General features: G+C 46.2%; 1 protein-coding gene across 1 annotated transcript in view; it reads left to right on the top strand.

Moving 5' to 3' along the window:
- The window catches only part of LOC143744160 (cadherin-7-like), a 240,284-nt gene that overhangs the window by 56,994 nt on the left and 170,017 nt on the right, over window positions 1-13,273 (top strand). Inside the window, exon 3 of the mRNA XM_077235580.1 lies at window positions 2,669-2,788. Coding sequence (XP_077091695.1) covers window positions 2,669-2,788 — 120 coding nt within the window. The remainder of the gene's footprint in view (window positions 1-2,668; window positions 2,789-13,273) is intronic.

Below are 13,273 nucleotides of genomic sequence, written 5' to 3'. Positions count from 1 at the left end.
CCTCATCCGGAGTTGTGGAAACTGTGGGCCTGGCCTCTGAGGGGGCTCGGCTCATAGAATCCGGTCTCTCGACTGAGGTCGTTGAGACCATTCTCCAATCAAGAGTGCCTTCCACGAGAAAACTATATGCATTGAAATGGAAATTATTCTCCACCTGGTGTGGTGGACGTCACCTAGATCCTGTTAACTGCCCTGTTGGTACAGTTCTTGATTTCTTGCAAGACCGTTTCTCTGGAGGATTATCTCCTTCTACTTTAAAGGTATGTGTGGTGTCTATTTCTGGCCTTGGCTCCCTTCGAGCCTATTGAAGAGGTTTCAGAAAAATTCCTCACTCTAAAAACTTCATTTCTTCTCGCTATTTCTTCGATTAAGAGAATTGGAGATCTGCAAGCCCTGTCGATTGCTCTTCATGATTGGAATTTGCACCTGGTATGGTGAAGGCATTTCTTTACCCTAGGCCGGGTTACATCCCTAAGGTCCCTGCTAATGTTTCAGGCCCAACAGTGTTGCAGGCCTTTTATCCTCCATCTTTTAATACCCCAGATCAGGAACGTCTTAATCTGTTATGTCCCGGTAGGGCATTGGAGGCTTACGTTCACAGAGCTGCCCTGTGGCGTAAATCTGAGAAGCTATTTGTCTGCTTCGGGTCACCTAAGAAAGGTTGCCCTGCATCTAAACAGGTAATGAGCAAGTGGTTAGTTGAGGCTATCTCACTTGCTTATGAAGCGGCCGGACAGCTTTCAGCTATGGCTGTTTGGGCCCACTCTACTAGGAGTATGGCTGCCTCTAAGGCTTTAATTTCGGGTGTTTCTCTTCAAGATGTTTGTAATATGGCAGGCTGGTCCTCACCACACACGTTTGTCAGGTTTTATGACTTAGACCTCTCCACTCCTGGGACTAGGTTGCTCGCTTCTTAGGGTGCGCAAGGACTTCACTCAGAACAGGCATTTGTCATTATGGTGTAGTGGGAATGGGGTTCCTACCGCGTCTCAACGCAGCTCGAGTTCCCTTGAAAGGGAACGTCTCAGGTTATGTATGTAACCCTGGTTCCCTGAGAGGGAACGAGACGCTGCGTTCTCCTGCCATACTTCCTGCATGCCCTGATCGACTTGCTTCAGGCTTTCCAGAAGCTGACGCGGTCTGTTTTCAGGGGTGCTTTATAGCTTCCTGGTCTATGACATCATCTATGACGTCTCGTTTTTCCATTGGACTGATTATACACGTGCTTCACGACGCAATCACACAGGGTGTTCCCACCGCGTCTCCACGCAGCGTCTCATTCCCTCTCAGGGAACCAGGGTGACATATGTAATCTGAGACTTTTTATTTAACATACTTGTTGTGACTTGTTTTTGTTGTGTTGTGGCTTGATTTTGTTGTGTTGCGGCTTAATTCCGTTGTGTTGGGACTTGATTTTGTTGTGTTGCGGCTTGATTTGTTCTGTTGTGGCTTGTTTTTGTTGTGTTGTGACTTGATTTCGTTGTGTTGTGACTTGTTTCTGTTGTGTTGTGGCTTGATTCCATTGTCTTGTGACTTGATTTCGTTTTGTTGTGACTTGTTTCCTTTGTGTTTTGATTTGATTTCATTGTGTTGTGACTTGTTTCTGTTGTGTTGTGGCTTGATTTTGTTGTGTTGTGGCTTGATTTTGTTGTGTTATGGCTTATTTCCGTTGTGTTGTGACTTAATATAGTTGTGCTGTGACTTTTTTCCGTCGTGTTGTGGCTTGATTTTGTTGTGTTGTGACTTGTTTCCGTTGTGTTGTGGCCTGATTTTGTAGTGTTGTGGCTTGTTTCCGTTGTGTTGTGACTTGTTTCCACTGTATTGTGACTTGATTCCGTTGTTTTGTGATTTGATTCTGTTGTTGTTGTGTTGTGACTTGATTTTGTTGTGTTGTGGCTTGATTTTGTTTTGTTGTGGCTTGATTTTGTTTTGTTGTGGCTTGATTTTGTTGTGTTGTGGCTTGTTTCTGTTGTGTTGATGCTTGATTTTGTTGTGTTGTGAATTGATTTTGTTTTGTTGTGGCTTGTTTGTGTTGTGTTAGACTTGATTTCATTGTGTTGTGACTTGTTTCCGTTGTGTTGTGGCTTGTTTTTGTTGTGTTGTGGCTTAATTTTGTTGTGTTGTGGCTTATTTCCGTTGTGTTGTGACTTAATTTACTTGTGTTGTCACTTGATCTTTTAGTATCTTGATTTCGTTGTGTTGTGAACTGATGTTTTTTTTATAAATTCCACTGTGTTGTGGCTTGTTTCCGTTGTGTTATGATTGTTTGCTTTTTAAATTTCGTTGTTTTGTGGCTTGTGTCCATTGTATTGTGACTTGATTTCGTTGGGTTGTGAACTGATGTTTTCTTTTTAAATTCCTTTGTGTTGTGGCTTGTTTCCTTTGTGTTGTGATTGTTTGCTTTTTAAATTCCGTTGTTTTGTGGCTTGTGTCCGTTGTGTTGTGACTTGATTTCGTTGTGTTGTGAACTGATGTTTTCTTTTAAAATTCCATTGTGTTGTTTCCTTTGTGTTATGATTGTGTGCTTTTTAAATTCCGTTGTGTTATGCACTACTGGGGCACTGTAAGACACAGCATTACCATGGTAACTCACATCACATCCTGTTCCCTTCAGCTGCATTGTTTCCTGATGCTCACAAGCGTGTTGTGTTGCGTCTGTTCTGCATAGGCACGACTGTGGTTCAGGTGACAGCGACGGATGCTGACGACCCCACTTACGGCAACAGCGCCAGAGTTGTGTACAGCATCATACATGGACAGCCTTACTTCTCTGTGGAGCCCAAGACAGGTAACTTTACATTTATCTCATAAATATATCTGAATAGTTGACATTAAGTATTTGTAGAAATTTGGGACTTTTCGACACTGTTTTTTGCCAAGCAAAAAAAAAAATGAAAATGGACATATGGGCTACTTTTATGCTTCATTTTTTTCTTCATAACTCAATATCCCCCAGTCTTCATAACTCCATACCCCCTAGTCTTCATAACTCCATACCCCCCAGTCTTCATAACTCCATAGCCCCTAGTCTTCATAGCTCCATACCCTCCAGTCTTCATAACTCCATACCCCCCAGTCTTCATAACTCCATAGCCCCTAGTCTTCATAGCTCCATACCCCCCAGTCTTCATAACTCCATATCCTCCAGTCTTCATAACTCCATACCCCCCAGTCTTCATAACTCCATACCCCCCAGTCTTCATAACTCCATAACCCCCAGTCTTCATAACTCCATACCCCCAGTCTTCATAACTCCATACCCCCAGTCTTCATGACTCCATATCCTCCAGTCTTCATAACTCCATACCCCCCAGTCTTCATAACTCAATACCGCCCAGTCTTCATAACTCCATATCCTCCAGTCTTCATAACTCCATACCCCCCAGTCTTCATAACCCAATACAGCCCAGTCTTCATAACTCCATACCCCCAGTCTTCATAACTCCATACCCCCCAGTCTTCATAACTCCATATCCCCCAGTCTTCATAACTCCAAATCCTCCAGTCTTCATAGCTCCATACCCCTCAGTCTTCATAACTCCATATCCCCCAGTCTTCATGACTCCACATCCCCCAGTCTTTATAACTCCATACCCCCCAGTCTTCATAACTCCATACCCCCAGTCTTCATAACTCCATACCCCTCAGTCTTCATAACTCCATATCCTCCAGTCTTCATAACTCCATACCCCTCAGTCTTCATAACTCCATATCCTCCAGTCTTCATAACTCCATACCCCCCAGTCTTCATAACTCCATACCCCTCAGTCTTCATAACTCCATATCCTCCAGTCTTTATAACTCCATCTCCCCAGTCTTCATAACTCCATACCCCCAGTCTTCTTAACTCAATACCGCCCAGTCTTCATAACTCCATATCCCTCAGTCTTCATAACTTTATATCCTCCAGTCTTCATAACTTCTTACCCCCAGTCTTCTTAACTCAATACAGCCCAGTCTTCATAACTCCATATCCTCCAGTCTTCATAACTTCTTACCCCCCATTCTCCCAACTCTATACCCCCCAGTCTTCATAACCCCATACCCCCCAGTCTTCATAACTCCATATCCTCCAGTCTTCATAACTCCATACCCCCAGTCTTCATAACTCCATACCCCCAGTCTTCATAATTCCATACCCCCAATTCTCCCAACTCCGATTGTATTCGTCTGAAAGAAGAATTTCATATACACCTAGGATGGCTTCAGGGTGAGTAAATCATGGGCTAATTTTCATTTTTGGTTGAACTATCTTTGATAGTAACTTTGTGTATGTCAGGTCAACATTTTTGGGGTCTGAGGGGTTTTCTGGGCCCTTGAGGTGTTCTGACATGTTCTGACATTTGTGTTTATTTCTGTTACTTGCAACATTTTCATGGCTAAAGTCTGATTACACTGTATTCAACACAAACTCTACTACAATAATATGTGAGCAGCATGTATGTAAAAGTTTTTAGTTTTGAGAAAATTACATTTATGCGTGGTTTGTGAAAAAACAAAAAAAGTCTCTAAAATAAGGTCATGAAACCCATACTGATTATTTTTTCACAAGACTTTTGAAAATTGTATCACGTAGCCTAGAATAGCATCCTGCCTACTCATTCAGATAAAACAATATATTGATTTAAAATTTGTAAGGCATGTTTTGTGTAAGAAGCTCTATGCGAGGAGGCGTGAATCAACAATATGAATCATCACATTCATATTGATGGGTTTCACACCTGAGAAAGCCAAAGACCCTCCCATAATGGCCCTATCAGGTGGGGACTGTGAGGGAATTAGAACAAACAATGAGGAGAGATTTAAAAAATAATGGCTTTTTGATTGTTTGGATTTATTTACAACAAAACATAATCCAAAGGTAAATAATAAAGGGCACAAAAGCACATTAGTGAACACATTGATCTAAAGATAGGTTAGGGTTAGTGACTTGAACAGTCACACACCTTTGTGCCATTCATGAAACATAGTATATCCTACCTGTCATTCCAAGGTGTTTGATTGTTCATTTTACCATGTTCATGTACAGAGACTCGTGTGAATTTTTAAGTCAGCAGGTCAGTCTGGATTATCTTATGTTACTTAAAATGTTTCCATTTCATTATGACGTTATGATATGAGATTGGAGTAAAAACATGAAGCCTAATGTTTGGCGCGTTGTGCTTTTCAAATGCACAGCGCGAGTGACTCAAACCCACAGCGAGTGCAGAGAACATTTACTGAAGCGATGGAGACGCTCCAAATTATGAAACATTATTGTTACCACATTATACATATCTACGTTTGAGCAGATATCCACAAACACAGTATTTAACAGTAAACACTGGTCTAAACATTCTAATATTCACCATATTAGAGTAAACACTCATACTAGCCTACTTTGATATCATTCTGTGTTGTATTATCGAACATAAAACATCCTAATGTCGTACATGCATATACATTTAGCATTGAAAGGTTGCCTACCTGTCTATAGTTCATGTTTCAACATGTTTCTGTCTAGGGAACAGAGCTAGGGAACATGTGGTAGCTGCCGCTGGAACCTGTTGATAAAGGTGATCGTCAAACCCACACTAAAAGATGGTCTTTAGTGTGTCCTCCTTCCTGGGTCTTTGATATTAGAATCAGAATCAGAAAGAGCTTCATTGCCAAGTGTGCTTGCACACACAAGGAATTTGTTTTGGTGCTGAGGCTTCCAGTGGACTATACAAATACAACAAGAAACATGAAACATAATACTACAAATTATAAGAATAAAGAATAAAAATATAAATATATGAGAATAAAAAGTATCACAGTTAGGTTTAGTCAGAATAGACATTTCCAGATTTCCAGATTATGAACATATTTACAGTGTTTTGAATATTATAATAAATAAATCTAAATATAAGTATAAGTATCACCTGAGTTGTAAGATATTGCACTAAACAGTGGGAGTATTGCACTTAGAGGCATATGCCTTGGGAGGTGTGTTAACTGTTCAGAAGGGAAATGGCCTGTGGGAAGAAACTGTTCCTGTGCCGAAATGTTCTTGTGGCCAGTGATCTGAGTCTCCGTCTTGACGGTAACAATTCAAACAGGTGGTGTCCAGGGTGAGTGGAGTCTGTGGTGATTTTACCTGCTCTCTTCCTCACTCTGGAAGAGTACAGGTCCTGGAGGTTTGGCAGGGGGGCACCAATAATCCTCTCCGCAGTCCGGACTGTCCGTTGTAGTCTCCTGATGTCTGATTTGGTAGCTGAACCAAACCAGACAGTGATGGAAGTGCATAAGACAGACTCAATGACGGCTGAGTAGAACTGAATCAGCAGCTCCTGTGGCAAGTTGAACTTCCTCAGCTGGCGAAGGAAGTACAGTCTCTGCTGGTCCTTTTTCACAGTGGAGTCAATGTGATTATCCCACTTCAGGTCCTGAGAGATGATAGTGCCCAGGAACCTGAATGACTCCACTGCTTCCACAGTGCTGTTCATGATGGTGAGTGGGGGGAGTGCTGGCCTGTTCCTCCTGAAGTCCACGATCATCTCCACTGTTTTGAGCGTGTTTTGCTCAAGGTTGTTATAACTGCACCAGACAGCCAGCTGTTCAGCCTCCATTCTGTAAGCAGACTCGTCACCGTTTCGGATGAGACCGATGACAGTGGTGTCGTCGGCAAATTTCAGGAGCTTGACAGTGGGGTCTTTAGAAGTACAGTCATTAGTGTACAGGGAGAAGAGCAGTGGGGAGAGAACGCACCCTTGGGGGGCGCCAGTGCTGATTGTGAGAGTCTTGGATGTGTGTTTCCCCAGTCTCACTCGCTGCTGCCGGTCCGTCAGGAAGCTGGTGATCCACTGACAGATCAAGGATGGTATGGAGAGCTGGGTCAGTTTGGCTGTGAGAAGACCAGGCATGATGGTATTGAAGGCCGAAATGAAGTCCACAAAGAGGATCCTTGTATAAGTCCCTGGTCTGTTGAGATGTTGCAGGATATAATGCAGTCCCATGTTGACTGCATCATCCACAGACCTGTTTGCTACGTAAGCAACCTGAAAGGGATCCAGCAGGGGTCCAGTGATGTCCTTCAGGTGGGCCAACACCAGTCTTTCAAACGACTTCATGACCACAGACGTGAGAGCGACAGGTCTGTAGTCATTAAGTCCAATGATTTTGGGTTTTTTGGGGACAGGAATGATAGTGGAGCGTTTGAAGCAGCAGGGAACTTCACACTGCTCCAAAGATCTATTGAAGATCTGCGTCAAGACTGGGGCCAGTTGGTCAGCGTAGGCTTTTAAACAAGCAGATCAGATGCCGTCTGGGCCTGAGGCTTTGCTAGTCTTCTGTTTTTTGAAGACTCTGCTCACGTCCTCCACACAGACCTTAAGCTCAGGTTGGATGGCAGGAGGGGGGGGGGGGGGGGGGAGTGAGAGTGCAGGAGGTGATGGTGAATGTGTGAAGTGCAGGTCAGAGCCGGTGTGTGGTGTGAATGAGGGCTTTTCAAACCTGCAATAAAATGAATTTAAATGGTCAGCCAGGTGTTGATTGTCCACAGATCGGGGGGATGGTGACTTGTAGTTGGTGATGTTCCTCAGGCCATTCCAGACTGATAATGGGTCGTTGGATGAAAACTGTTTTTTCAGCTATTCAGAGTAGTTCCTTTTAGCAACTCTTATCTCCTTCGTCAATCTGTTTCTGGCCTGGTTATACAAGATTTTATCCCCACTTCTGTAAGCATCCTCTTGGCATGACGAAGGTGTTTGAGTTTCCCAGTAAACCATGGTTTATCATTAGTGAATGATAAGAATGTCCTGGTAGGAATGCATGCATCCTCACAGAAACTTATATATGATGTTACTGTCACGGTTCGTAAATTCATTGTTCCTTCTTGTCTCGTGTAGTTGTTGTTATGTGTGTGGGCGTGTGTTTTGTGGGCGTGACGGCTCGTTCCACTTGATCAGCGATCAGCTGATCATTCTCCTCTCCAGCTGCATCCTATCTGCTCTCCCATAAATACTCACCGCATTCTTCTCTCATTGTCAGATCGTTGTTTGATGTCTCGTTCGTGTTTGGTCCTGTTCCAGTTGTCCTTGCTGTGTTGCGGTTGTTCCTGTCTTGGTCTCGTTTCCTGTTCCCGTTTGGATTACTCACTCTTCGTCACTTCTACACCCTGCACTTGGACTCTGACCATCTTGTCCCTGCGTCACCAAACGAACTTGAGACTGTTCATGATTATTCCTCATTAAACGAGTTACTTGCACTTTTGCTTCTGCCTCATTCATCATGACAGAACGATCTGACCGTCAAATGGAAGCAGCGAGTAGTTCGTCGGCGTTGGAGGACTTTGTCAACACCAGCATTAGACGCATGGACAACCAGGAAAGAGGTCTTAACGACACTACTCGGGCCGTGCAAGCTTTGGTGACGCAGGTGTCCGAGCTCACCCAGCAACTACAACTTCTGCGAGCTCCCACTGCGCCGCCCACACCGGCCGTTCCCCCCACACCCCCGGAGAACGTTCCACAGGCGGAGCCCCGTCTGCCTATACCACAGTCCTATGCTGGTGAGCCTAATTTTTGCAGAGCATTTTTGAATCGGTGTTCTATGCATTTTTCATTGCAGCCCAGGACCTTTGTCAACGAACAGGCTAAGGTAGCCTTTGTGCTCACGCTGCTCACGGGGAAGGCAGCGTTATGGGGGACGGCGGTGTGGGAGAACCAAGATCCCTGCTGCACCTCGTTCCAGACACTCGCCGCCGAAATGAAGAGGGTGTTCGACAGAGCCATCGCCGGAATGGAGGCAGCTCGCATGCTCACCGAACTCAAGCAGGGCGAGAAATCGGTATCGGAATATTCTATGGAATTTAGAACCCTGGCGGCTGAGTGTCAGTGGAACGAGGAGGCGCAGTGGGACGTATTCCTGCATGGGTTGGCTGACCGCGTCCAGAAGGAGATTTATGCCCTGGACCTCCCCACTTCATTGAATGCCTTGGTGGACCTGGCCCTCCGAGTTGATGCACGCCTGACAAGAGTGGAACGGTGGAGACTGCCCAGCCGATCTCTAGAGGGTGCGAGAGTCAGCGGTCCAGCGGCGGGGACGCGGTCAGCCCCGTCTATGATCACGAACCCTTGCGGGTCGGGCGAGCTCGGCTTTCTCGGGAGGAGAAGGAAAGGCGGAGATCCCAAGGGCTTTGTCTGTACTGTGGAGCCTCGGGCCATTTCGCCTATAACTGCCCAGTAAAAGGCACAGCCCGGCAGTAAGTATGAGGCTACTGTCGGGTGGGATCTCCGCTGCGAAGACCTCATCTACATCTACACTCCTCCCGGGAAGACTAAGATGGTCTACTCACGATCACAATTGTCAAGCACTGGTGGACTCGGGAGCCGAAGGTAATTTTATGGACCGTTCGTTTGCACAGAGGTTTCAAGTTCCTATTTTTCCACTCACACACAAGATAGCAGTCCACGCACTCAACGGCCAAGATCTACCCACCATTTCTCTCATCACCGGACCCATCACGCTTATTACATCTGGCAATCACTCGGAAACTATTTCATTTTATGTATTGGACTCCCCTCTTGCACCCATCGTACTTGGACACCCATGGCTAATCAAACACAATCCGAAAATAGACTGGCAGCAGAGAGCAGTATTGGAGTGGAGCAGTAAATGTCATGAGTCCTGTCTTGTGTCTGCTTGTTCGTCTGTTTCTGTTTCTGTCTTTCAGGAGGAGGCAATGGATTTATCTAACGTGCCCACGGAGTATCTAGACCTGAAGGAAGTGTTCAGTAAGTCTCGTGCGGCTTCTCTTCCTCCGCATCGTCCCTATGACTGTGCCATAGATTTACTGTCAGGTAAGTCTCCGCCTAAAGGCAAACTTTATTCGCTCTCTGTACCAGAGAGGGAGGCTATGGAGAAATATATTTCTGATTCTCTAGCAACGGGGTTCATCCGTCCTTCCTCATCTCCGGCGGGGGCGGGGTTCTTTTTTGTAAAGAAGAAGGATGGATCCCTGCGACCTTGTATTGACTACCGGGGGCTGAACAACATCACGGTAAAGAATACTTATCCTTTGCCGTTGATGTCTTCAGCTTTCGCGAGGTTGCAGGGAGCGTCGGTCTTTACTAAATTGGACTTACGTAACGCTTATCATTTGGTCCGCATCAGGGAGGGGGATGAATGGAAGACTGCTTTTAACACCCCCAGGGGTCATTTTGAATATTTGGTTATGCCGTTCGGGCTGTCCAACTCCCCAGCAGTCTTCCAGGCACTCGTCAACGACGTGCTGCGAGATATGGTTGATCAGTTCATATATGTTTACCTGGATGACATATTGATTTTTTCGTCTTCTCTCCAGGAACACGTGCAGTACGTTCGGCGAGTGCTTCAGAGGTTGCTAGAGAATGGGCTTTTTGTCAAGGCGGAGAAATGCGATTTTCATGCACAGTCTGTTCCTTTCCTAGGATACATTGTGTCGACTGAGGGTATACGTATGGATCCTGAGAAGGTTAAGGCTGTGGTGGATTGGCCAAGTCCAGATTCCCGTAAGGCCTTACTGAGGTTTCTGGGGTTTGCCAATTTTTACCGGCGGTTTATTCGCAACTTCAGCCAACTAGCCTCGCCTCTGACCGCTTTGACCTCCCCCAGAACGACGTTCAGGTGGTCAGATGCAGCGGAAGCTGCGTTTGCCAAACTCAAAGGCCGGTTTATTTCAGCCCCCATTCTCGTTTCCCCTGATACTTCACGTCAGTTCGTGGTGGAGGTCGACGCGTCAGAGGTGGGGGTAGGTGCAGTGATTTCCCAACGTTCTCCCACAGACGACAGAATGCATCCATGCGCATTTTTTTCCCATCGTTTATCTCCTGCCGAACGCAACTATGACATTGGTAATAGAGAGTTGTTTGCAGTCAAGTTAGCGTTGGAGGAATGGCGTCACTGGTTAGAAGGGTCGGGGGTACCTTTTATCGTTTGGACCGATCACAAGAATCTGGAATACATTAAGACTGCCAAAAGATTGAACTCCAGGCAGGCTCGGTGGGCACTTTTTTTCGGACGTTTTGACTTTACTCTCTCGTACCGCCCAGGTTCCAAAAACGTTAACCCTGATTCTTTGTCACGCATTTTTGATCATTCCGAGCGCCCGTCTACTCCCGAGTGTATTTTACCTGAGACTCTGTTTGTCTCCACTCTAGTATGGGAGGTCGAATCGAAGGTCAGGAAGGCCTTAGAAGGGGTAACGCCTCCGCCCGGTTGCCCACCGAACCGTTTGTTCGTACCGGAGGGATTACGGTCTGACGTCATTCAGTGGGGGCATTGTTCCAATGTGGCTTGTCATCCAGGAGTCAGTCGAACCAAGTTTTTGGTCAAGCAACGATTCTGGTGGCCACTTATGGCTCAGGATGTTCACGATTTTGTTTTGGCTTGCTCAGTTTGTGCCATTGGTAAGACTTCCAATCGTCCTCCTGATGGGTTACTTCAACCGCTGCCAGTCCCTTCGAGACCCTGGTCCCACATTGCGCTAGATTTTGTAACCGCCCTCCCCCCTCTCGAGGGAACACGGTAGTTTTGACCGTGGTGGACCGGTTCTCGAAGGCGGCCCATTTCATTCCCTTGCCCAAATTACCCTCAGCCAAGGAGACAGCGTTGACCGTCGTGGATCACGTCTTTCGCTTACATGGCATCCCGACAGACGTGGTCTCCGACAGAGGACCCCAGTTTGTGTGAAGATTTTGGCGAGAATTTTGTAAGTTTTTGGGGGTGACTGTCAGTCTGTCCTCTGGGTTTCATCCCCAGAGCAATGGTCAAACTGAGGGAGCCAACCAAGATTTGGAGAGAACATTACGATGTTTGGTCTCTAAGAGTCCTTCCTCGTGGAGCCAACAACTGTCTATGGTGGAGTACGCCCACAATTCATTACCAGTGTCATCTACGGGCCTGCCTCCGCCCACGCCTTCGTCCAGAGGTGTCATCACACTTGGACTAGAGCCCGAGAGACTCTACTCCAAGTGGGAGCACGCACCAAGGCCAAAGCCGATCGCCACCGGTCTAGGCCTCCCGCATACGTCGTTGTTCAAAAAGTGTGGCTTTCTACCAAGAACATTCCTCTCTGATCCATCTCTAATAAACTTGCTCCCAAATTTATCGGCCCGTTCACTGTCACCAAGATCATTAGCCCGGTGGCAGTCCGCCTCAAACTCCCTCCAGTGTACAGGAGGATACATTCCGTCTTTCATGTGTCAAAAATAAAACCCATGTTTCGCTCTCATATTAATCCGCCAGTCCCGGTTCCCCCACCGCCGCGACTCGTAGAAGGGGAACCCACATATTCGGTTAATCGTATTCTGGACTCGAGACGGAGGGGACGCGGATTCCAGTATTTGGTGGACTGGGAAGGTTACGGTCCGGAGGAGAGAAGTTGGGTTCCTGCTAGAGACATTTTGGATCACTCTCTTATCGATGATTACAATCGACAGGTAAGGGAGTCTGGGAACGCCGGGAGGCGTTCCTAGGAGGGGGGGTACTGTCACGGTTCGTAAATTCATTGTTCCCTCTTGTCTCGTGTAGTTGTTGTTATGTGTGTGGGCGTGTGTTTTGTGGGCGTGACGGCTCGTTCCACTTGATCAGCGATCAGCTGATCATTCTCCTCTCCAGCTGCATCCTATCTGCTCTCCCATAAATACTCACCGCATTCTTCTCTCATTGTCAGATCGTTGTTTGATGTCTCGTTCGTGTTTGGTCCTGTTCCAGTCGTCCTTGCTGTGTTGCGGTTGTTCCTGTCTTGGTCTCGTTTCCTGTTCCCGTTTGGATTACTCACTCTTCGTCACTTCTACACCCTGCACTTGGACTCTGACCATCTTGTCCCTGCGTCACCAAACGAACTTGAGACTGTTCATGATTATTCCTCATTAAACGAGTTACTTGCACTTTTGCTTCTGCCTCATTCATCATGACAGTTACAGTATCTGTGAGCTCATCCAGATCGTTGGTAGCAGCTTCAAAAACAGTCCAAACAGTGCAATCAAAGCAGGCCTGTAGATTCTGCTCTGCTTCATTAGTCCATCTTTTTACAGTCCTTATTACAGGTTTAGCTGATGTCAGTTTCTGCCTGTAGGTCGGTATGAGATGAACCAAACAGTGATCAGAGAGCCCCAAAGCTGCTCTTGAGACGGAGTGATACGCATTTTTTATTGTGGTGTAACAGTGGTCCAGTATACTACTGTCTCTGGTGGGACATGTAGCGTGCTGTCTGAATTTTGGTAGTTCACGGGAAAGATTTGCTTTGTTAAAATCCCCAAGAATGATTAAA

This window comes from Siphateles boraxobius, unplaced genomic scaffold (genome assembly GCF_051911475.1).
Source record: "Siphateles boraxobius isolate OS27281-9 unplaced genomic scaffold, OSU_SipBor_1 199, whole genome shotgun sequence".
In the NCBI taxonomy this organism is placed as follows: domain Eukaryota; kingdom Metazoa; phylum Chordata; class Actinopteri; order Cypriniformes; family Leuciscidae; genus Siphateles; species Siphateles boraxobius.
The sequence above is the reverse complement of the archived record's forward strand: the minus strand, read 5'-3'. Positions and strand labels throughout refer to the sequence as shown.